Here is a 24,317-nt window from a genome sequence, read left to right as displayed (position 1 = left end):
CTATGGAGGTTAGATGTGGGGCTTTTGGAAGAGGAGGAAGTATGTGGGCGGGTCCGTAGGGGCATAGAGGGGTATCTGGAAGCCAACGACAACGGGGAAGTGCAAGTTGTGCTGGTTTGGGAAGCGCTGAAGGCAGTAGTTAGAGGGGAGCTGATATCCATTCTGGCGCACAGGGAGAGGGTCGAGAGGGAGAGGCTTGTGGAGGAAATGGTAAGGGTGGATAGGAGATATGCGGATGTCCCGGAGGAGGGGCTTTTGAGGAAGTGGCGCAATCTCCAAGCGGAGTTTGATATACTGACCACCCGGAAGGCGGAGGTGCATGGAGGAGGGCGCAGGGGGCGGTGTATGAGTATGGGGAGAAGGCAAGTCGGATGCTGGCCCACCAGCTCCGGAAACGGGAGGCAGCGAGAGAGATAGGGGGAGTCACGGTTGCAGGAGGGAACTTGGTGCGGGGTGGCAAGGACATCAATGGGGTGTTCAGTTCCTTTTATGAGGGGCTGTACCGGGCGGTGCCCCCTAGAGAGGAAGGCGGGATGGACCACTTTCTGGATAGGTTGGAGTTCCCATGAGTAGAGGATGAGCGGGTGGAGGGTCTGGGGGCCCCAATCGAGTTGGAGGAGCTGATGGAGGCGATGGGAAGTATGCAGATAGGGAAAGCGCCGGGACCTGAATGAGGCAAGGGAGGGGGGGCTCTGCCCCCGACGATGTCCAGGGCAATTATCTCTTTGATCCTGAAGCGGGACAAAGACCCCCTTCAGTGTGGGTCTTACAGGCCGATTTCGCTCCTTAATGTGGATGTAAAGTTGTTGGCAAATGTACTGTCCAGAAGGGTGGAAGATGTAGTCCCAACGGTTATCCGTGAGGACCAAACGGGATTTGTAAAGGGGAGGCAACTGAATGCCAACGTACGGCGGCTCCTTAATGTTATGATGGTGGCGCCAGTGGCTGGGGAAGGCAGAAATAGTAGCATCGATGGATGTGGAGAAAGCTTTTGATAGGGTGGAGTGGAGTTACCTGTGGGAAGTGCTGAGGAGGTTTGGGTTTGGTGAGGGATTCATCAGCTGGGCGAGGTTGCTGTACAGCTCCCCGGTGGCGAGTGTGGTGACAAACGGGAGGAGGTCGGAGGACTTTCGGCTTTCCAGGGGGACGAGGCAGGGGTGCCCCTTGTCTCCCCTGCTCTTCGCATTAGCGATTGAGCCCCTGGCCATGGCGCTGAGGGATTCGAAGAACTGGAGAGGGATTGTGCGGGGGGGGGGGGGTGGAGGAACGGCTGTCGTTGTATGCAGATGATCTACTGTTGTACGTCGCGGATCCATCTGAAGGGATGCCAGAGGTGTTGAAGATACTTGAGTTTGGGGACTTTTCGGGTTACAAGCTCAATGTGTGGAAAAGTGAGCTGTTTGTCCTGCACCTGGGGGGTCAGGAGAGGGAGATAGGTGAGCTCCCGTTAAAGAGGGCGGAGAGGAGCTTTAGATATCTTGGTGTCCAGATAGCTGGGACCTGGGGGGCCATGCACAGGCGTAACTTTTCGAGACTGGTGGAGCAGATGGAGGAAGAGTTCAGGAGGTGGGTCTATTCTTGGGTTTGTGTGGGCGCGGAAGGCCCCAAGAGTAAGGAGGGTATTCCTGGAGCGAAGAAGGAAGGTAGGCGCTTTGGCGTTGCCCAACCTGTGTGGGTATTACTGGGCTGCGAATGTGGCAATGATTCGCAGGTGGGTGATGGAGGGGGCGGGTGCCACATGGAAGAGATTGGAGGTGGCGTCCTGTGTGGGTACGAGTCTGGAGGCTTTGGTGATGGCCCCACTTCCACTCCCCCCGACAAGGTACTCCACGAGTCCGGTAGTGGTGGCGTCCCTCAAAATCTGGGGGCAGTGGAGGCGGCATAGGGGGGAAGTGAAGGCCTCAGTCTGGGCCCCGATACAGGGCAATCACCGGTTTGCACCGGGGAGAATGGATGGTGGATTTGGGAGTTGGCACAGGGCAGGCATCAGGCGGATGGGGGACCTCGTCCTTGATGGGAAGTTTGCGACTTTAGAGGACCTGAAGGGGAAGTGGAACCTCCCCCTGGGAACGCTTTTAGGTATATGCAGATCAGGGCATTTGTTAAGCGGCAGGTGGCGGAGTTTCCGTGGCTGCCGCCTAGGGGGGTGCAGGATAGGGTGCTCTCAGAGACGTGGGTCGGTGAGGGGAAGATCTCGGCAATTTATCAGTTGATGCAGGAGGAGGAGGCCTCAGTAGAGGAGCTTAAAGCGAAGTTGGAGGAAGAGCTAGGGGAAGAGATTGAGGATGGAACGTGGTCGGATGCCCTGGAAAGGGTGAACTCGTCCTCCTCTTGCGCACGGCTCAGGTTAATTCAGCTGAAGGTGCTGCATAGGGCGCACATGACAGGGGCAAGGATGAGCCGGTTCTTTGGAGGGGAAGACAGGTGTGGGAGGTGTTTGGGAGGCCCGGCGAACCACACCCATATGTTTTGGGCATGTCCGGCCCTGGAGGGGTTTTGGAAGTGGGTGGCGGGGACTTTGTCCGAAGTGGTCGGTTCTAGGGTCAGGCTGGGCTGGGGGCTCGCGATCTTTGGGGTAGCTTCGGAGCCGGGAGTGCAGGAGGAGAGAGAGGCCGGCGTTCTGCCCTTTGCGTCTCTAGTAGCCCGGTGCAGGATTCTGTTACAGCGGAAGGACACGCGGCCCCCGAGTTCGGAGGCCTGGTTTAACAACATGGCCGGGTTCATCAAGCTGGAGAAGGTCAAGTTTGCCCTGAGGGGGTCGGTACAGGGGTTCTTTCGGCGGTGGCAGCCCTTTCTCGATTTCCTGGCAAAGGGGTAGAGGGTGGTCAGTCTCAGCAGCAACCTGGGGGCGGGTGGGTTTGGGGCTGGTTAAGGGGGTTTTTGTTTTTGCGATGGTGGGCTTGTTATTTTCTTCTGTCTTGTATTGTTGTTTGTTATTATTTATTATTTTGTTTTGGGGGGGGATTTCTTTTCTTGTTTCGGTGTAGAACCACACCTTGTTTACTTTAACTGTGGGGAGAAAATCTGTTGTTGAAAAACTTGAACAAAAATTATTTTTTTTTAAATAAGAGACTGCATGAGTCGGAAGCCCCAGACAGGGTGGAGGGAATGAGGCGTTTCTTGTGTGAGTTGGAGTTCCCCCAAGTTGGAGGAGGACCGGGTGGAGGGACTGGGGACCCACCATTGGGCTGGTGGAGGGTATGGGGACGATGCAGGCAGGAAGGCCCCAGTGGAATTCTATAAACCGTTTTCGGGGGACTTGGGGGCCCCTGCTGGTCAGGACGTTCAATGTGGCGAGGCAGCAGAGGGTGCTCCCCCTCACATTATTGAAGACCTCCATCTCCTTAATTTTAAAGAAGGATAAGGAGCAGTGTGGGTCTTACTGGCTAATTTCATTATTAAATGTGGACTCTAAGTTGTTAGCCAAGATCCTGGCCTCAAGGATTGAGGACTGTGTGCTGGGGTTGATAGCGGAGGGTCAGGCGGGGTTTGTAAAGGGAAGGCATCTGTCGGCCAACATCAGGTGGTTGTTAAATGTTAGAATGATGCACCTGAAGGACGAAGTGTGGAGGTGGTGGTTGCCATGGATGCAGAGAAGGCCTTCAACATGGTGGAATGGGACTATTTGTGGGAGGTGTTGGGGTGGTTTGGGCCGGGGTTTGTGGATTGGGTCCAGCTGTTGTACCGGACGCCAACAGCGAGGGTGCGAATGAACCGGGTGGGTTCGGAGTATTTCAGGTTGCACCAGGGGATGAGGCAGAGATGCCCTCTCTCCCCATTGCTCTTTGTCTTGGCTTTAGAGCCATTGGCAATGGCGCTGGGAGCATCAAGGGATTGGCAGGGGATAGTATGGGATGGTGGAGCAAAGAGCCTCGTTGTGAGCGGATGATTTACTGTTCTATATATCAAACCTTTTGGAAGTTATTGGGGGTGTTGTGGGGAAATTGGAAGAATTTGGTTGGTTCTCGGAGTACAAATTGAATATGGGGAAGAGTGAGATATTTCCGATCCAAGTGAGGAGGAAGGAGAAAAGGCTGGGGGGGTTGCCATTGAGAGGAGTGGGGGTGAGCTTTCAATATTTGGTGGCGCAGGGCTGGGAGCAGCTGCACAAGCTGAATCTGGCTCGGTTGGTGGAACAGATAAAGGGGGGCTTTAGGAGGTGGGATGTGCTCCCGCTGTCGCTGGACGTACGGGTGCAATTAGTGACGGTGACGGTTCTCCCAAGGTTTTTATGTGTGTTCCAGAATCTCCCGATCTTCATTCCAAAGGCGTTTTTTAGGAGGGTGAATGCACTGATGTCAGGGTTTGTTTGGGCGGGCAAAGTCCCGCGGTACGGGGAGGGGTGGGGGTGGCGGGCTGGCTGGCTTTCGCAAACTTGATGGATTATTATTAGGCGGCGAATATAGCCATGGTTAAGAAGTGGGTAGTAGGGGAGGGGCTGGTATGGGAGCAGATGGAGGCAACCTCTTTTAAGGACTGTGTTTAGGAGCACCTCTGCCATTCTCGCCGGCCAGGTACTCCTCAAGCCTGGCTGGAGGGGACCTCGGTTTGGGCACCAATCTGCGGGAATCATAGGTTTGCTTCATCGGGGGGGGGGGGGTTTCAGAAGTGGCAACGGGTGGGGGTTGAGAGATTTGGGGATCCATTCGAGGGGGCAGAGTTTCGAGCCTTATCCAGTTTAAGGTGGTCCACAGGGCACACATGACCGTGGCCAGGATGAGCAGGGTTTTTGAAGGGGTGGAGGATAGATGTGGGTGGTGCGCGGGGGGCCAACGAATCATGTCCACATGTATTGGACCTGTCTGAAGCTTGGGTGATTCGCCGATCTTATATCAGAGGTTTTGGGGGTGAAGGTGGTCCCAAGTCCAGAAGTGGCGATTTTGGAGTTCCAGAAGACCCGGGAGTCCAGAGGGTGAGAGGCGCCGATGTCCTGGTCTTTGCCTCCCTGGTAACCTAAAGACGGATCTTATTAGAATGGCGGCACTATGCAGGTATTTGCCCGGAGATGGCAGACATTCATTAATTTTTTCGAAAACAGTTTGTGGTGATATGTATCACTGTAAATACACAAAGGGTTAATGTAAATACACATCGACTAGACACTAGAGGGAGCAACAGAGACACAACACACAGACATTCAACCAATAGGTCAGTAAGATAGGACACGACCAATGGCCATTCACGATACACACAGAGGTGACATTACCACAGGGGGGCATTACACCAACCCATATATAAAAGGACACAGCACACATGATCTTCCTCTTTCCAGTGGAGACACTCAGTGAGTAGAGACAAGGGGTTGATTGAACATCACACCCGCCACGTGGATTGTAGCAGACTGGTTTGTCAGTCTGAGTAGCTATAGAAGGATTAACAGTAGAGTCAAATCCAAGTAGGAGAATTGTTAATAGTTTAATAAATGTGTTAAAGCTATCTCCAAGTCTGGACCTTCCTTTGTCGGAGTGCACATCAAGGAAGCAACTTATGCTAAGTCAAGGGCATAACAAGACACAGTTAAGATGTCGGGGACGAGGGGGGGTTAACAAAGGAGGTAATGGAGCGGGACGGTGGGGTGTTAGGCATTTATTTGTTTTGATTATTAGTATTCCTGTTTGCTTGCCTTTTTGGTTTTTTTTTTTAATGGTTGTGTTTGATGTAGATATAGAGATGCCTCAATAAAATGTTTTTCAAAAAAAAGCAGAGTTTACATGAAGAACTAAAGAAGCTGGCTAAGATTCTGGAAGCTTCACATCATTAAATGTGATGCAAGTTGAGGTCATTTTTAGGATTGTTTATTTATTATGGAAAACTTGTTCCTAACTTAGCAACGAGGCTCAAGCCACTGCGCACTTTGCTTTGTGTCAAACAAGCTTGGCATTGGACCAAAGAATGTGAAAATGCTTATCAGAATGTCAAAGAAGTTTTAAAAGAAGTCCGTGTTATCGGTCTATTACAATCTGAAGCTCAGGTTACAGTTTACTTGTGGTGTCTCACCTTATAGGGTTGCCACTTTTGTCTCGTACATAATGCCCTCAAGAGAGGAACGACCATTGGCATTTGCCTCTAGAACATTAAGCAGTGCTGGAAAAATGACCTTTGAGCATCATTTTTGGGGAAGAAGGTTCCACCATTATCTTTATGAACAGAATTTTACACGTTTGACTGACCATCGATCCTTAACTACAATCTTTGGGCCGTGTAAGGGTATCCCTTCTTCAGCAAATATGGTCTGAGATCTTGTCAGCACTCGATTATGACATCCAGTATCATAAGTCAAAGCAGCACGCAAGTGTGGACACTATCTCGACTGCCGCTTCAAGTCAAACAAGATTAGGATGTCAGGCAAGAATCTGATGAAAATTTTGTAAATAGCTTATATCTCTCTCGTGTTGAAAACATACGGGCAACTTCATCTCAGTTACAAAGGTATAGAAGAACTGATCCAGTGATAGGGAAAGTTATGGATATGATCCAAAAAGGCACTTGAACAAATATGCACTGAAAAATGCACAACTCAAGCCCCACATCATCATGCATCTTGAGTTGGCATTTCAGAGTGGAGTTCTGTTGTGGGGTATTTGAGTGATTATTCCGCTGGGTCTATGAAACAAAATCCTTGAACAGCTAGATAAACGACATCCTGGTGTGGACATCCTAGTGTGGTTAGGATGAAGGAGTTGGCACGCAACTATTCCTGGTGGCTGGGATTAGATGCCCAAATTGAAGAGAAGGCGGGACTGTGCCAATCCGATGCTCCACTAAAGAATACTCCTTCCCTGAAACGTTTCCATCCGTGGGAATGGCCTACACAGTCAGGGCAGAGAATTCTTAGTGACTATGCTGGCTCAACTGGAGGGGCATATCTTCCTACTGATGGTTGACGTACATTCAAAATGGCCAGAGGTCGCAATCATGAAGTCCACAGCAACCGAAGAGACAATTGAGAGACTAGATGAGGTATTCAGATGGTACGGAAGGCAGGAGCAATTTGAGAGTGATAATGGGACTCAGTTTAAATCTTCAGAGTTTGAAGATTACTTGATGGGGATTGGTATCCGCCATATTAAATGTGCTCCGCATCACCCAGCAACCAACGGGTTTGCCAAATGCTTTGCGAAATTGCTCAAACACGCAGTAAAGGCATCGAAAGATCAAGGTTCTTTACCCAGACGTGTTAACAACTTTCTAAGTTGTTGACCTGCACCAAGGTCTCCACTGCGGATGAACATCCTTTGTCGAAGTCACCATGGACAAGGAAGGTCACATGACCCAAGACTCTGGCCTTTTGAGCAGTTTAATATTACCTTTCTGAGCTGTGTAGCCATCCTTCTGTTTAATATCCTAACTGGCAGGCCGCACAGAAGCAAGCTCTGTCCAAGTTGGACCACTGGCCCAACTACCCTGAATCTACTGGAAGATTTTGTATCATTGTCCACAGAATCAACTCAATCTCGGTCTGCCCACTTCAACTTGAAGTGTCAGCCCACGTCGGCTGAAAAGTGAATCTTACAACACCGGTCTCCAGCCAGCCGACCATTGAATGGTGGCATGAAAGACTTCCTCATTGGACTCTGACTTTGGGACTCTGGAACTCCAGTGAACCAATATTCTTTTTTTTCTGTGATCTTGTCCTATAAGATCACACGGTAGCATTGTGGATAGCACAATCGCTTCACAGCTCCAGGGTCCCAGGTTCGATTCCGGCTTGGGTCACTGTCTGTGCGGAGTCTGCACATCCTCCCCGTGTGTGCGTGGGTTTCCTCCGGGTGCTCCGGTTTCCTCCCACAGTCCAAAGATATGCAGGTTAGGTGGATTGGCCATGATAAATTGCCCTTAGTGTCCAAAATTGCACTTAGTGTTGGGTGGGGTTACTGGGTTATGGGGATAGGGTGGCGGTGTTAACCTTGGGTAGGGTGCTCTTTCCAGGAGCTGGTGCAGACTCGATGGGCCGAATGGCCTTCTTCTGCACTGTAAATTCTATGTTAGATTACTGTGTGCCATTGTGGTCACAGAATATAGAAATTATGAAATCCTCGTTCTCTCTATCCCTCCCTTTTCTTTGTGAATGTGGAGTGGGACGTTGCTCAGACTCCTTTTCACATGTTTGGAATGTGTAAAAAAAACTAACCTGCTGAGATAATCCTAACTTGAGTTTACTGTTGGATTTTTAAAAAATATTTCTTTATTCTCCTTTTTCACATTTTCTCCTAAATTTACACCCACCAACAATAAACAATAATCTGTAACAAATATGTCAATCCCCATATCAATGACAACGATCCCATCCTCCCTCCAAACCCCAAACGCATGTTCACATAAACAAATAACAAAAAGGAATCACTCATAGTCACCATCAACACACACCGCCCCCCCCCTCCCCCCCCCCACCCTCCCAACTAATGTTCGATGTTATCCAGTTCTTGAAAGTGCATAATGAATAATGCCCATGAATTGTAGAACCCCTCCGTCCTTCCCCTCAGTTCAAACTTAACCTTCTCAAGAGTCAAAAATTCCAACAAGTCCCCCCACCCCCGCCAGGGCACAGGGTGGAGAGGCTGCCGTCCATCCCATCTGGATCCACCTTTGGGCAATCAACGAGGCGAAGGCTACAACATCTGACTCCGCACCTGCCTCCGCACCCGTTTCCAACCCTGTCTGGTCCGACACCCTGAATATGGCCGACCAGGGGCCCCGGGTCCAGTTTCACGTGCACCACTTTAGAAATTACCCTAAAACCTCCTTCCAATAATCCTCCAGCTTTGGACAGGACCAAAACATATGAATGTGATTACGCCCCCCCTCCCCGCAACGTTCACACACATCTTCTACGCCTTCAAAGAATTGGCTCGCCCTCGTGAGGTGTGCTCTGTATACCACCTTCAGCTGTATCAGCCCCAACCTCGCGCACGAGGTGGAGGCATTCACTCTCCGGAACACCTCACACCAGAAATCCTCCATATCCTCTCCTAACTCTTCCTCCCACTTAGCTTTGATCTCTTCCAGTGGTGCCTTCTCCTCTTCCAAAATATCTCCGTAAATCGCTGACACTATCCCCTTCTCCAGTCACCCTGTCGTCAGCACCTCCTCCAGCAATGTGGAGGCCGGCTCCACCGGGAAGCTCTGTATCTCCTTTCTGGCAAAATCTCAAACCTGCATGTATCTAAATATTTCCCCCTGATCCAGCCCATACTTAGCTTCCAGGTCCTTCAATCCTGCAAACCGACCCCCAAGAAACAAATGTCTTAAAAAAGTGTCTTAATCCCCTTCTCCTCCCATTTCCGAAAATTTCCATCCCACCTCCCTGGCTCAAATCTGTGGTTCCCCCGAATCGGCATTTTCCCTTGACCCTGCCCCCAATCCGAAGTGTTGGCAAAACTGCCTCCAAATTCTCAATGAAGCTATTATTACCGGACTCCCTGAGAACTTCCCCGGGGCTATCAGGAGTGGCGCTGTTGCTCGTGCTTTCAATCGCGACTCCCTGCACAAAGTCTCCTCCATTCTGACCCACTGGGAATCAACCCCTCTGACCCAGCTCTGCACTTCCTCCACATTCGCCGCCCAGTAGTAATACATCAGGTTCGGAAGACCCAAACCCCCTGCCTGCCTTCCCCTCTCTATTAGCACCTTTCTAACTCTGGCCACCTTCCCTCCCCATATGGACGACGTAATCCTTCCCTCAATCTCTCTGAAAAAGCCTTTGGCATGAAAATCGGCAGGCATTGAAAAATAAACAGAAATCGCGGCAACACGTTCATTTTAACCGCCTGTACCTGACCCGCCAGTGACAGAGGGAGACTGTCCCACCTTACTGTTGGATTGTTAGTAAAATCGGATTACACAGACATCGAGGGGTTGGGAAAACACTCCACTGCTTATTCTTGAAAAAAACGAATTGAAAAAATACTCCTGTGTACCGACAAGTGGTAAGAGGAAAACAGAACTGTTTGAACTGATTCCCTGTTGCCCCTTGCAAAATATTAAAATTCCAGCTTTATTGGGTAAGGAGCCAATGCAGGTTCATAAAGATGGCACCATCGGCACTGCAGCACGGCATTCAGCGAGTCAGCCTGGATTTTGTGCTCAGGTCTCTGGAACGGGGCCTAAACCCACAACCCAATGAAGAGGTGAAAGCCCCACCTGCAGAGCCTCAGCAGGCACCAGGCGCAGCTAGCTGTTTGTATGGGCACTGGGTGAAAGGAGGGTAGGGAGTCTCAATGCTGGGTGGCACGGTGGCACAGTGGTTAGACTTCTGCTCATAGCTCCAGGGACCCAGGTTCAATTTCAACCTTGCGTGACTGTGTGGAGTTTGCACTTCCTCCCAGTGTCTGCGTGGGTTTCCTCCGGGTGCTCCGGTTTCCTCCCACAGTGCAAAAGATGTGCAGGTTCTGTGGATTGGCCTTGCTAAATTGCCCCTTAGTGTCCAATGGTTAGGCTAGGTTACAGGGTTAAGGGAATAGGGTGGAGATGTGGGCTTATGTAGGGTGCTCTTTCCAGGGCTACTGTAGATCCGATGGGCTGAATGGCCTCCTGCACTGTAAATTCTATGTGAATTGTCCAAAAATCTGCCAAAGGTCACAGAGGAAACATCAATGATCGAGGTAGAACCATAGAATTTTTACAGTGCAGAAGGAGGCCATTCAGCCTATCGAATCTGCCCCGACCCTCTGAATGAGCAGCCTACTTAGACCCACTCCCCTGCTCTATTCCCCGTAACGCCACCTAACCCGGGAGAGTTACCCAGCCTCCTGCCCCACCACCTCTTCATCTACCCTCCACCCCATGGAACACCCCCGTTAGAGTAAGGGTCCTCAGGAGGAGTAGAGGAAAGTGAGTGACGTGTCGTCCAAACTACCACGGCAAACTCAAAATGCAATTGTGATCATTTAGATTGGAGATGTGGCTGGAACAGATTTTCTGGCAGAACAATCACAGTGAATGTTGAGAGATTAAATGCCATTTAATTAAGGTGTGAAGGAGAGAGGAGAATAGCATAAATCAAGTTGAAAACCAAACAGTCAGGAAGCACTGGGAGGAATTGATCCTCTCAAAGCTGACTGCAGAGCAGATTAACTCCCTGGTGCTTGGTAACCAGATGATGTTTAATACAGTGACTGCTGTCAAGTGAAAATGGCAAGATGTTGATAGGAACTCGGTGCAATTAACCTCGTGAAACTCAACCGAGGTCTCCCTGCAGATGTCAGGCGCGTGACAGTTTCGTAGCTGTCTTCATCAGTACTGGGGACCAAGATTGGAGCTCCTGCATTTTTACAGCTGCTCTCTAATCGCCTTCAGTCCTTGGGGCGATGGGGGTCCTTTGCAATTAATTGTTAAAGACAACAGCACCAGTCTCTCTCAGAAGAATCCCCAAGGTTTCAAGTTAGGCAGCGAAGTCAATCAATAGACATGGAAACAGGCCTGGCACTGGGACTGCAATGCTAAGTGGGAGGGGAGAGGATTGCAGGCGATTAGAGTGCGCGAGAAAGAGGTAGACGGCAGAATGAGGATGTTCACTCAGAAACAGTTGGCAAAGATTCAGTGAAGAGCAAAAACATTCTAGCGATGATCCTCGGAGTGAAATAAAGAGAGAAAAGAAGAACCTTTCATGGAATTAGACACCCCGAAATTGATCAGGATGATAAATGTATCGTTCTGGGCTTGTAACGAGTGGAGCGCCACAGGGAAGAGCCTCAACTATTTGCCATCTATATCCAATCACTCAAGTGCTTTTTGAAGTGTCATCATTTTGTAATGCAGGAAAAGTGGGAGCTAATTTACACACAGCAAGCTCCCACAAACAACAATGAAATAAATGGCCTGATTGATTAAGTGATGTTATTTATAATAATAATGGTGGGACATAAGGAAATGGCAGAAGTGTTGAACAGATATTTTGCATCTGTCTTTACTGCTGAAGATTCCAGAAATGTTTGCAAACCAAGAGGTGAAAGACAGGGAGGAACTTAAACTTACTACGTAGAATCAATAGGGAAAGGGTGCTGAGAAAATGATGTCACCATCAGCTGATGGAGATCAATTCTATAATCTTGAAAGAAGTGGCTGCAGAGGTAATAGATTCATTAACTTTCCCTCGATTCTGGAACAGTCCCATCAGATTGATATTGGGATGGATTATCCAATCTCCGTCACCAAAATCGTGTTCGGCGATGTGGCGGAGAATCCCCGATGACGCCGAAATTGGGGATGGCACCGCTTTCGCGATGCGCCGCCCCCCGAAAAGCGGCATACAAGCAGAGTACGCTGCATGCCATATCCACGGCCTCCGAACGATGGCTGAAACCCGCCCTGCGATTCTCCGTCCCCGACCGGCCGACTTCCTAACGGTGTGGGTCTCTCCTGGTCTCACCAGGCGGGAACTCAGTGTGGCGGCTGCGGACTCAGTCCAGCACCAACACAGTCGAGGGAGGGCGACATATTCGGGGATGGGGGAACTGTGGTGGGCTGATGCAGGGTGCACGAGCCGACCAAAGTGGGGGGGACTATTTTGAGGGATGGGTCTGCGAGCGGCATCGCCATGAAACACGGCGCAGCCGCTGCAGGCCGCCGGCATGCGCGGCCATGGACGCTGGTGTAAAACGCCACCGTTTTCACACCGCCATGGGGACTTGGTCTCCAGAATGGAGAATCCAGCCCCTTGAAAGCGACTCCTCTGTTCAAGAAAGGAAGGTGACAGAATGCAGGAAACTACAGGCCAGTTAGTTTGAGTTAGATTCTTGATTGACATGGTAATCAAAGGGTACCGGGGACAGGAAGGAAAGAACAAAGAAAATTACAGCACAGGAACAGGCCCTTTGGCCCTCCCAGCCTGCGCCGATCCAGATCCTTTATCTAAACCTGTCTCCTATTTTCCACGGTCTACTTCCCTCTGTTCCCGCCTGTTCATATACCTGTCTAGATGCCTCTTAAATGATACTATCGTGCCCGCCTCTACCACCTCTGCTGGTAAAGCGTTCCAGGCACCCACCACCCTCTGCGTAAAAAACTTTCCACGCACATCTCCCTTAAACTTTCCCCCTCTCACCTTGAAATCATGACCCCTTGTAACTGACACTCCCACTCTTGGAAAAAGCTTGTTGCTATCCACCCTGTCCATACCTCTCATAATTTTGTAGACCTCAATCAGGTCCCCCCTCAACCTCCGTCTTTCCAATGAAAACAATCCTAATCTACTCAACCTTTCTTCATAGCTAGCACCCTCCATACCAGGCAACATCCTGGTGAACCTCCTCTCTAAAGCATCCACATCCTTCTGGTAATGTGGCGACCAGAACTGCACACAGTATTCCAAATGTGGCCTAACCAAAGTCCTATACAACTGTAACATGACCTGCCGACTCTTGTACTCAATACCCCGTCCGATGAAGGCAAGCATACTATATGCCTTCTTGACCACTCTATCAACCTGCGTTGCCACCTTCAGGGTACAATGGACCTGAACTCCCAGATCTCTCTGTACATCAATTTTCCCCAGGACCCTTCCATTGACCATATAGTCCGCTCTTGAATTTGATCTTCCAAAATGCATCACCTCGCATTTGCCTGGATTGAACTCCATCTGCCATTTCTCTGCCCAACTCTCCAATCTATCTATATTTTGTTGTATTCTCCGACAGTCCTGCTTGCTATCTGCAACTCCACCAATCTTAGTATCATCTGGAAACTTGCTAATCAGACCACCTATACCTTCCTCCAGGTCATTTATGTAGATCACAAACAACAGTGGTCCGACCACGGATCCCTGTGGTACACCACTAGTCACCCTTCTCCATTTTGAGACACTCCCTTCCACCACTACTCTCTGTCTCCTGTTGCCCAGCCAGTTCTTTATCCATCTAGCTAGTACACCCTGAACCCCATACGACTTCACTTTTTCCATCAACCTGCCATGGGAAACCTTATCAAACGTTTTACTAAAGTCCATGTATATGACATCTACAGCCCTTCCCTCATCAATTAACTTTGTCACTTCCTCAAACAATTCTATTAGGTTTGTAAGACATGACCTTCCCTGCACAAAACCATGCTGCCTATCACTGATAAGTCTATTTTCTTCCATATGTGAATAGATCCTATCCCTCAGTATCTTCTCCAACAGTTTGCCTACCACTGACGTCAAGCTCACAGGTCTATAATTACCTGGATTTTCCCTGCTACCCTTCTTAAACAAAGGAACAACATTAGCAATTCTCCAGTCCTCCTGGACCTCACCCGTGCTCAAGGATGCTGCAAAGATATCTGTTAAGGCCCCAGCTATTTCGACCCTCGGTTCCCTCAGTAACCTGGGATAGATCCCATCCGGTCCTGGGGACTTGTTCACCTTAATGTCTTTTAGAATACCCCAAAATTTCCCCCTTCCATATGACAACTTGACCTAGAGTATTTAAACATCCATCCCTAGCCTCAACATCTGTCTTGTCCCTCTCCTTTGTGAATACCGATGCAAAGTACTCATTAAGAATCTCACCCATTTCCTCTGAGTCCACGCATAAATTCCCTCTTTTGTCTTTGAGAGGGCCAATCCTTTCTCTAGTTACCCTCTTGCTCCTTACATACGAATAAAAGGCTTTGGTATTTTCCTTAACCCTGTTAGCCAAAGATATTTCATGCCCCTTTTAGCCCTCTTTATTCCGCGTTTGAGATTCGTCCTACTTTCCCGATATTCCTCCAAAGCTTCATCAGTTTTGAGTTGCCTCGATCTTATGAATGCTTCCTTTTTCATCTTCGCTCGTCTCACAATTTCACCCGTCATCCATGGTTCCCTAATCTTGCCATTTCGATCTCTCATTTTCACAGGAACATGTCTGTCCTGCACTCTAATCAACCTTTCCTTAAAAGACTCCCACATTTCAAATGTGGATTTACCCTTAAACAGCTGCTCCCAATCCACATTCCCTAGGCCCTGCCGAATTTTGTTATACTCTGCCTTTCCCCAATTTAGCACTCTTCCTTTCGGACCACTCTTGTCCTTGTCCATGAGTATTCTAAAACTTACGGAATTGTGATCGCTATTCCCAAAGTAATCACCGACTGAAACATCAACCACCTGGCCGGGATCATTCCCCAATACCAGGTCCAGTATGGCCCCTTCCCGAGTTGGACTATTTACATACTGCTCTAAAAAAACTCTCCTGGATGCTCCTTACAAACTCTGGGAAGTTCCCACTGAGGCCCCCCATCTACTCGGATGGGCGTTAGATAGCGGGATGTTTCTCTGCACTACGAGCACCGGGAAATACCCGACTAATCTCGCGCTACGAGACTCTGTCCCCATTCGGGTGGATCAGAATTAACCACATTAACATTTTTAAAAAGCTTCACAGTAAAAACAAAAGGAAAAACTTAAACTTGCTCTTTATACCTGCTATTATCTCCAATTGAGCAACACAGTACAGTTCCAGTTCAAACGACACTTAGAAATAAAGTTAACATATTACTTGCTTAGCTGTGTCAAGAATTTTGGAGATAGAGACTCTTTCAAGAGCAGATTCAGTCCCTTTCTGCTCAACCGAACAGCATTTGACAAAACTGCTGTTCAACTTAAAGTACTATGGGCACGGTCTATTGGCCCGAATCGGAGCATGATGGAGTTGGTAACTGTCGGGAGAGGCCACCCCTGGCTTCCTGATGGCCGTTACACCTTGCCAGATCTAAACTTTACTCGCGAGCCATCACAATCTTTGTCGTCCATTATGGACAGGATCCAGTTTCGCACAGTTAACTGGGCTTTAGAATGCTGGATCTAACCAGCTCCCGCCATCTATCGTCCTCCCCACACAAATATGGACCAGATGGAACAGCATCTGGGGGGTTTCCAAGGCCATTAGAGGCACCTGGATGGTTAGAGACAGGGCAGGTTTGAAGGAGCTTCCAGAAGGTTGGAGGGCATAAGGGTTGGGCTTTGGAAGGGGGGTAAGCCCGAACGGGATGTAGGAAAGGCCTGAAAAGGGGGACCCTCAGTGACCACCTAGCGGGGGTGCAGGGTAATGCCCATGTGTGAGGGGGGGGTGACATTGTCCTTGGGTGGTGGGAGGTGTGGAAGATCCTCAAGTTAATTTCATGATTGGGGCACCCGATCAAAATGGTGGCCTGATCGCCGATGAACAAAATCCTACGTGTGGACTAGCCTGGAGGAAATTCCCCAGGGCCCAGATAAAGTGATGAAGTGAGGTTAGATAGCGGTGGAGAACTTACCACCAGAGCCTAGGAGAAACTCCCAGCCAAACCCTCCTGAAATGACACTCAGAACATTTTCCACTAAATCGCACCCTCTCTCAAACTGCAAAATTACAGACAGACCTGGCTCCTCCCATTAATTACATCAAGTGTATCTTATTGAGAAGTCACATGACCCTTTGCACTCCTTAGTTACAGCTTTAGCAGACATACCGGATGAATTTAAACGAGGAATTTTAAATAATGTTACTGCAACAAATTTTAAATATTAATTTTTTTTAAATAACAATCTAACCCCATGCCTATCTGTCTGGGAGTTTTTAATGAGACAGTGTAGAGGGAGCTTTACTCTGTATCTAAACCCGTGCTGTACCTGTCCTGGGAGTGTTTGATGGGGACAGTGTAGAGGAAGCTTTACTTTGTATCTAACCCCGTGCTATACCTGTCCGGGAGTCTTTTTTTAAAAATGTTTTTTAATTGAGTTTTCATATTTTATATCCAACAAATTACAAATTATTAGAAAAAAAACATGCAAAAATTAACATGTATATTTACAGGTAAGCATCTTCATAGTAACAACTGTGGCCGCCCCCTTTAGCCGGCATACATATTTTACATTCCCCAATATGGCCGAGGCACATGTTTATCGGCATTTATTTACAGTTTGGTTTTGGGCCTTAGCTTGCCATCAAACCCCCATAACGAACCCGTAGCCCTCCTCTCTCCCCCTCTCTCCCCCCCCCCCCGGCTACCTTCCCCCGATTCCCGTCCATTTTCCCCTGATTCTTGGCCACCCGACTATTCTTTCTCTTGTTCGTTGACCACAAACAGGTCCCGGAACAATTGCATGAATGGCTCCCACATTCTGTGGAAGCCGTCGTCTGACCCTCGGATGGCGAATTTGATTTTCTCCATTTGGAGAGATTCCGAGAGGTCGGACAGCCAGTCTGCAGCTCTGGGCGGTGCTGCTGACCGTCAGCCAAACAGCGGGCGATCAGGGAGGCAAAGGCAAGGGCGTCCGCCCTCCTCCCCAGGAATAGATCTGGCTGGTCTGAAACCCTGAAGACCGCCACTATCGGGCATGGCGCCACCCTCACCCCCACCACTTTGGACATAGCCTCGAAGAAGGCTGTCCAGTACTCCACAAGTCTGGGGCAAGACCAGAACATGTGGGTGTGGTTGGCTGGGCCTCTTTGGCACCGTTCACATCTGTCCTCCACCTCCGGGAAGAACCTACTCATACGGTTTCTCGTTAAGTGGGCTCTATGTACCACTTTTAGTTGCGTCAGGCTGAGCCTTGCGCACGTGGAGGTGGAGTTGACCCTATGCAGTGCTTCGCACCAGAGTCCCCACCCTATCTCAATCCCCAGGTCGTCCTCCCATTTAATTCTTGTTGCGTCCAGTACGGTGTCATCCCTTTCTACCAGTCGGTCATACATGTCGCTACAGTTCCCTTTCTCTAGGATACTTGCGTCCAGTAGGTCTTCCAGTAGTGTCTGTCATGGCGGTTGTGGATACGTCCTTGTCTCCTTTCGTAAGAAGTTTTTGAGCTGCAGGTACCGTAGCTCGTTCCTCCCGGCTAGCCGAAATTTCTCTGTCAGTTCGTCCAGTGTTGCGATCCTGTCGTCCGTGTATAGGTCCCTGACTGTCAGTGTCCCCCCCGTCCTGCCTCCACCTTTTGAAGGTGGAGTCAGTCAGTGCTGGTGTGAACCTATGGTTGTTGCAGATGGGAGCCTTAGAACATAGAACAGTACAGCACAGAACAGGCCCTTCGGCCCTCGATGTTGTGCCAAGCAATGATCACCCTACTCAAACCCACGTATCCACCCTATACCCGTAACCCAACAACCCCCCCCCCCCCTTCCTTAACACTACTTTTTAGGACACTACGGGCAATTTAGCATGGCCAATCCACCTAACCCGCACATCTTTGGACTGTGGGAGGAAACCGGAGCACCCGGAGGAAACCCACGCACACACGGGGAGGACGTGCAGACTCCGCACAGACAGTGACCCAGCCGGGAACCGAACCTGGGACCCTGGAGCTGTGAAGCATTTATGCTAACCACCATGCTGCCCTTTGTCCGACATTTTGGTCAGGCCAAATTGCTGCCGCAGTTGGTTCCAGGATTGGAGGGTGGCTGTCACCACTGGGCTGCTGGAGTGTTTTTTGGGTAGGGATGGGAGTGCTGCCGTGGCGAGGGCCCGGAGGGAGGTTCTCATGCAGGAGGCCTCCTCCGCACGCACCCACTCGGCTTCTGGCTCCTGGATCCATCCCCTTACTCGCTCGGTTCTTGCCGCCCAGTGGTAGAATTGTAGATTCGGGAGGGCTAGCCCCCCCCTGGATTTTGTTTTTTGTAGGACCTTCTTTGGGACCCTAGCATTTTTACCCCCCCCCCCCCCCCATACGAACGCCATGATAAGTTTGTCCAGTACTTTGAAAAAGGCCTTGGGGATGTCGATCGGAATGGATCTAAACAGGAAGAGGAACCTGGGCAGTACGTTCATTTTGATCGTCTGGACTCTCCCCGCGAGGGAAAGTGGGAGTGTGTCTGTCCGGGGTACGGTGTAATGGGATGTTTACTCTGTATCTAACCCTGTGCTGCACCTGTCCTGGGAATGTTTGATGCTGAGATGCTGCCTGAAATGAGACTGAGCTTGATCAGTAAGAAACAAATATGAATAAATAAATCTGAATGTTGATCCAGCACAAGAATGGGTTGTAAGGAGGCAATTAAAATACAACACAGATCTCTGCTCAATCCCATGAATTACTGGTTTGCTGGCAGATATTGGTTGGATGTAGATTTCAACAAATATGGGCTAAAATGTTGTGGTTTATAGCCCACCATATATAAACCTACATAATCCCTGAAGCAAAGGCTGAAAGCACTTGTCGTCATGGAAACATACACATCGAAAATAGAAGCAGGAGGCGGCCATTCGGCCCCTCGAGTCTGCTCTGCCATTCAGTATGATCATGGCTGCTCCTCTATCAACGTCAGACCCCCGCACTCTCGCCACACCCCATGACACCTTCAGAGTCGAGGAATCTATCTATTTTCTTCTTATACACATTCAGTCTTCTGTGGTAGATAATTCCACAGGTTCACCACCTTCCGAGTAAGACATTTCTCCTCATCTCAGTCCTAAACGCCCTATCCTGAGACTGTGACCCCTTGTTCTAGACCCCCCCCCCCCCCCCCCCCCCCCAGGCAGAGGAAGCAACATGCCTGTATTCAGTCTAGAACAAGATGTCATAGTGTCAGGATAAGGAGTAGCAAATTTAAAACAGGTGAGGAGAAACTACTTCTCCCAAAGGGTGATGAATCTGTGGAATTGACTACCCCGGACTGCAGTGGATGCTGGGACAGCAAGTACATTTAAGGAGGAGTTAGACAAATATTTAATTAGTTATGGGTTGAAGGGTTACGGAGAACGAGCAGGACGGTGGAGCTGAAGCCATGATTGTATTAAACGGTGGAGCAGACTCGAGAGGCTAAATTGCCTCCTCCTCCTAGTTAAGAGGTATGTTCTAAGAAAGAACTATTCTGTCTCATTCCACTTTCCAGCAATTGCTCTGTAGCCCTGTGGGTAAAGGCACCTTTGTGGTGAATTATACTGTATGGTAATTCACACTATTGCACTGCATTATATTATGTCCTTGTGGGCTCTGTCTGTGAGCCGTTGTGCGGCTCTGCCCATAGAGGGAGATGAGCAGCTTGTACAGGGCTCCACCCATGGCCCCTCCCACTACCGGAGCCGTAAGCCTGCTCTCAGTTCCTCTGGTCGCAGGCTGGCACAGTTGTAAGACTATTAAAACCACAGTTTACTGCCAATCGTGTCTCTAGTGAATTGATGGTCACATCAACCTCAACCACAAATCTGGTGTTCTTGATGAATAAGGGGATTTCTTTAGTGGCAGCCCTGAGGTTGTGGGAAGAGTGGCGACGGCACCCAAGGCTTGAGGGGTACTCAGTTTGGACCCCGATCTGTGGGAATCACAGGTTCGCTCCGGAGGAATTGGACGGGATTTTCAGGGTTGGCGGCGGGCAGGGATTGTGAGGTTTGGAGATTTGTTCGTGGAGGGCAACTTCCCGAGTTCGGAAGGACTTGTGGAGGAGTGCGAGTTGCACAGTGGAAATGGGTGCCGATACAGGTGCGGAACCACGTGAGAAAGCAGGTGCCGTTCTTTCTTGGGGTTGCAGGACAAGGTGCTGTCGAGAGCAGGGGTTGGTGAGGGCAGAGTGCCAGAGATATATAAAGAATTGATGGAGTGGGAGGTCGCCCCCATAGGTGAAGTTAATCGAAAGTGGAAGGAGGAGCTGGTGGGGAGTGAGCTGGAGGCTGGGCTATGGGAGGAAACTCTGAGGAGGGTGAATGGGTCCTCCTCATGCACCAGGCTGAGTCTCAATCAATTTAAGGTAGTCCATAGGGCTCGTATGACGGTGGCCAGAATGAGTAGGTTATGTGAGGGTGTGGTGATGTGCATCACTGTAAATACACAAGGGGTTAATGTAAATACATGTAGACTAGCTAGACACTAGAGGGAGCACCAGAGACATCACACACACTCAACCAATAGATCAGTTAGATAGGACACGACCAATGGGCATTCACGATACACACAGAGGTGACACGGCCACAGGAGGGCATTACACCAACCCATATATAGAGGACACCATACATATGGTCTGCCTCTTTCCAGTGGAGACAGTCAATGAGTAGCCACACAGAGTTGATTTGATATCGTTCCCACCATGGGGATTGTAGCAGACTGGTTAGTCAGTCTGAGTAGCTATAGTAGGATCAACAGTAGTGTCGAACCAGAGTTATAGAAGTGTATATAGTTTAATAAACGTGTTGAAGTTATCTCCACGTCTGATCCTTCCTTTGTCAAGTGCACCACAAGGAAGCCGCTTATGCTACACCCAGAGCATAACAAGACAGAGGAGTTGGAGGATAGGTGTGTGCGGGGGGGGGGGGGGGGCCATGAAGTGGGGGGTTGGTGGTTAGGGTTAACTCGAAAAAGTGGAGGCAGAGAGGGTGGGAGATATGGTCGTGAAGGCGGGTTGCGGTTGTTGGCTATTTATTGAGTTATGCTGTGTTCTCCTGTTTGTTATCTGTTGGTTATTTTTTTTATCTTGGTTGTGGTTTTATTTGATGTCTATTTATAAATGCCTCAATGAAAGCATTTAAAAAAAAATAAATAAGGAGATTTCTTGATTAATAAGGGGATCAGGGGTTTTGCGGAGAAGGCAGGAGAATGGGGATGAGGAACGTCTCAGCCACGAGCGATTGGTGGTGCAGACCCGATGGGCCGAATGAACTGATTCTGCTCCTATATCACACGGTCTTATGGTCTGTCCAGCCCGGTCTGTGTTTCACTTTTGAGTTTCGGGGGTTGAAGAGTCATCTGAACAGCCGAACACGCTCCGCGAATAACGCAGTGCTTTCGGAGTGCAGTCACCGTCGTCATGTAGGAAAAGTCGCGGCCAATCTGTGCACAGTAAGATCCGATAAACAGCAACAGATAATATTCTGTTTTAGTGATGTTGATGGAAGAATAAGTATTAGCCAGGACACGCAGGAGAGCTCCCCCCACCCCCACACACTCTTCTCCACAACAGTGCCACACGAGAGGAAAGCTTTCGTTCAACATCTGATCTGAAAGGTGGATCTGACTGAAAAATGAAACAGGCCCAAGGGCTTGAAAGGTCACCAGCCTGTTGCTACAAGCTGAATTCGCTCATGGGGAACCAAACTCATGACCCTGGTGTCCTGTGGGCCTCTGTGTCACAATGGTCTCATTCATTTCGAATGACGGAACAATACTGACAATAGGATTTCTGAATTTAAATAAACATGACGGAGTAAAGAAGGGATACTCCTGCCACCTGCTGTCCGTAAGACTCCGTCAAACTCTACCCAGACTCACTTTCACTCTCCATAGTTATATTTTAGCAGAAATGTGGATAATGGCAGTAGGCGAGGGGTTGCCTGATACCAGGGAGCAGCCCAGGGGTGGGTGAGGGAGTTCGCAGGGGTTGGCAGGATGGGACGGTTTGGGATTTGACCAATATTCCTCCTTGTGGGTGTGCCGCCAATCAGTGATCCGGAACCTTCCACGTTGTGCAACGAACAGGCCATTTGTCCTCATTTAGATCCGTGCCAGGATTACCAAGGACTTTGTGGTTGGGAAAGTTGGAGACCATGAAGAGTACATTTCTGGGCTGTGAAGTGTTGGGGAAAGAGATAAACGGATGTAGAGGCGTCACACCGCACTGGCTGAGGAACGTGGGGAACCCAGCATGGGTCAAGAGGGTCAGGACAACAGAATGAATGAACTCCGTAATGAGAGGAAACTTGGCCCCTCGGTATGTGGATCTCCGACTTAACAAACGTGCAAATGGCTCTGCAGCTTTGGTTTGAAATCCACCTTACCTCCTGGCCACCCACAGACAGCGAGCTCAGACTCTTCTTCATGAGGTAAACTTCTTGCTCCGCCATCTTCGTCCAACAGAGCTGCAGACTTTCTGATAAGTAGATAAAATTGCATTTACTGAAAACTGGAATATTGTGCCTGCCCTGTAAACCTGCTTGAACATTTACCCCAGTTATTACGATACATCCATCCTTTCCCAATCAACAACATTCCCACTCTATTAACTTCCAGAGGAGAGGATTTTGCTGGCATTACTTCATGGGATGGGGACTTTGCCGGCAAGGCGGATATTTAAAGTCCATCTCCCATGTGCCCTGAGCCACTGCGGGACCGTCTTCAACCACTGCTGGGTGTTTGATACAATGAGTGTCCACTTCAGAGGGCAGGTAAGGGTTAATCACCTAGGTGAAGGACTGGAATCACACAAAGGCCCAGAGTGGGGAAGGACAGCAAAGTTTCCTTCCAAAAAATTACAGAATCCCTCACAGTGCATAAAGAGGCCATTCGGCCTATTGTGTCAGCACCGACCCTCTGAAAGAGCACTTCCACCTCGGCCCACATCCCCCACCCTATCCCCATAACCCTGCAATCCCACCTAATCTTTGGCATGGCCAATTCACCTAACCAGCAGATCTTTGGCATTAAGGGGCAATTTAGCATGGCCAATCCACCGAACCTGAACATCTTTGGACTGAGGGAGGAAACTGGAGCACCCGGAGGAAACCAAAGCAGACGAGAGGCGAATTTGCAAATTCCACAGAGTGTCACCCAAGGCCGGAATCAAACCAGGGTCCCTGGCGCTGTGAGGCTGCAGTGCTAACCACTGTGCCACCCTTTCTGTGAAGGCAAAATTTCAAAATGTAATAATTAAACATTGAATAAACCTGTTGTGTTTTATGACAATCCCACGTTGGAGAAATTAATTTCCCCCATTTATGGGAACATTCAAATCAAGGGGTTACAAATACAAGATAGTTACTAATAAATCCAGTCAGAAAATATAGAGTCGCTTCGTGACCCAGGGAATGATTAGAATGTGCAACTCACTACCACAGGAAGTGGCTGAAGCAAATAACGTAGATGCTTTAAAAAGGAAATTATATGAATACACAGGAAAACAGGAATGGAGAGATATCCCAAAAAACTGTAATGGAATTGGTGGAATGGATGGAGATTCATATGAAGTATATACCAAGGGCAGGTACATATTAGTTGGCTGAATGGCCTGTTCTATCATGCATATTCAGAATGGCTACATGGTTTCACTGTGTTGAATTAAGACTCATTGTACTGTGGAAAGGAAGGAGTAATCTAATTGGGAGTCGTAAACCTGAGGATAATAAAAACAATGTTTTGATTCTTTCATGTGTGGTGGCGTCACTGAGAAGGCCAACATTAGTTGCCCACCCCTAACTGCCCTTAGGTAGGTATATGGGGAGAGAGAGGGGGAGTGGCAGATGGTCAGAAAAATGATTCCGATCCAATTGAAGTGTTTGAAATGATCAGACATAGGGAGTGAACGGTCTGGGCTCGGAGCGGAATTCACCGCCTGGGTGAGGCTCCTGTACAACGCTCCCAAAGCGAGTGTCCGAACTAACACCACCAGCTCTGAATGCTTCCAGCTACAGAGAGGAACAAGACTGTGCTGCCCCCTGTCCCCACTCTTGTTCACGCTAGC

General features: G+C 49.3%; 1 protein-coding gene across 2 annotated transcripts in view; it reads right to left on the bottom strand.

The window, feature by feature from the left end:
• Positions 1–24,317, bottom strand: part of LOC119952875 (cAMP-specific 3',5'-cyclic phosphodiesterase 4C-like) — a 392,881-nt gene that overhangs the window by 327,353 nt on the left and 41,211 nt on the right. Inside the window, exon 2 of one of the 2 annotated variants that reach the window (XM_038776469.1) lies at positions 22,639–22,730. In XM_038776469.1, coding sequence (XP_038632397.1) covers positions 22,639–22,704 — 66 coding nt within the window. In that variant the 5' untranslated portion in view covers positions 22,705–22,730. Of the gene's footprint in view, positions 1–22,638; positions 23,199–24,317 lie in introns of those variants that run through there. The other variant, XM_038776470.1, reaches the window with a different exon arrangement.

The sequence above is a fragment of the Scyliorhinus canicula genome, chromosome 18 (genome assembly GCF_902713615.1).
Source record: "Scyliorhinus canicula chromosome 18, sScyCan1.1, whole genome shotgun sequence".
Lineage (NCBI taxonomy): Eukaryota > Metazoa > Chordata > Chondrichthyes > Carcharhiniformes > Scyliorhinidae > Scyliorhinus > Scyliorhinus canicula.
The sequence above is the reverse complement of the archived record's forward strand: the minus strand, read 5'-3'. Positions and strand labels throughout refer to the sequence as shown.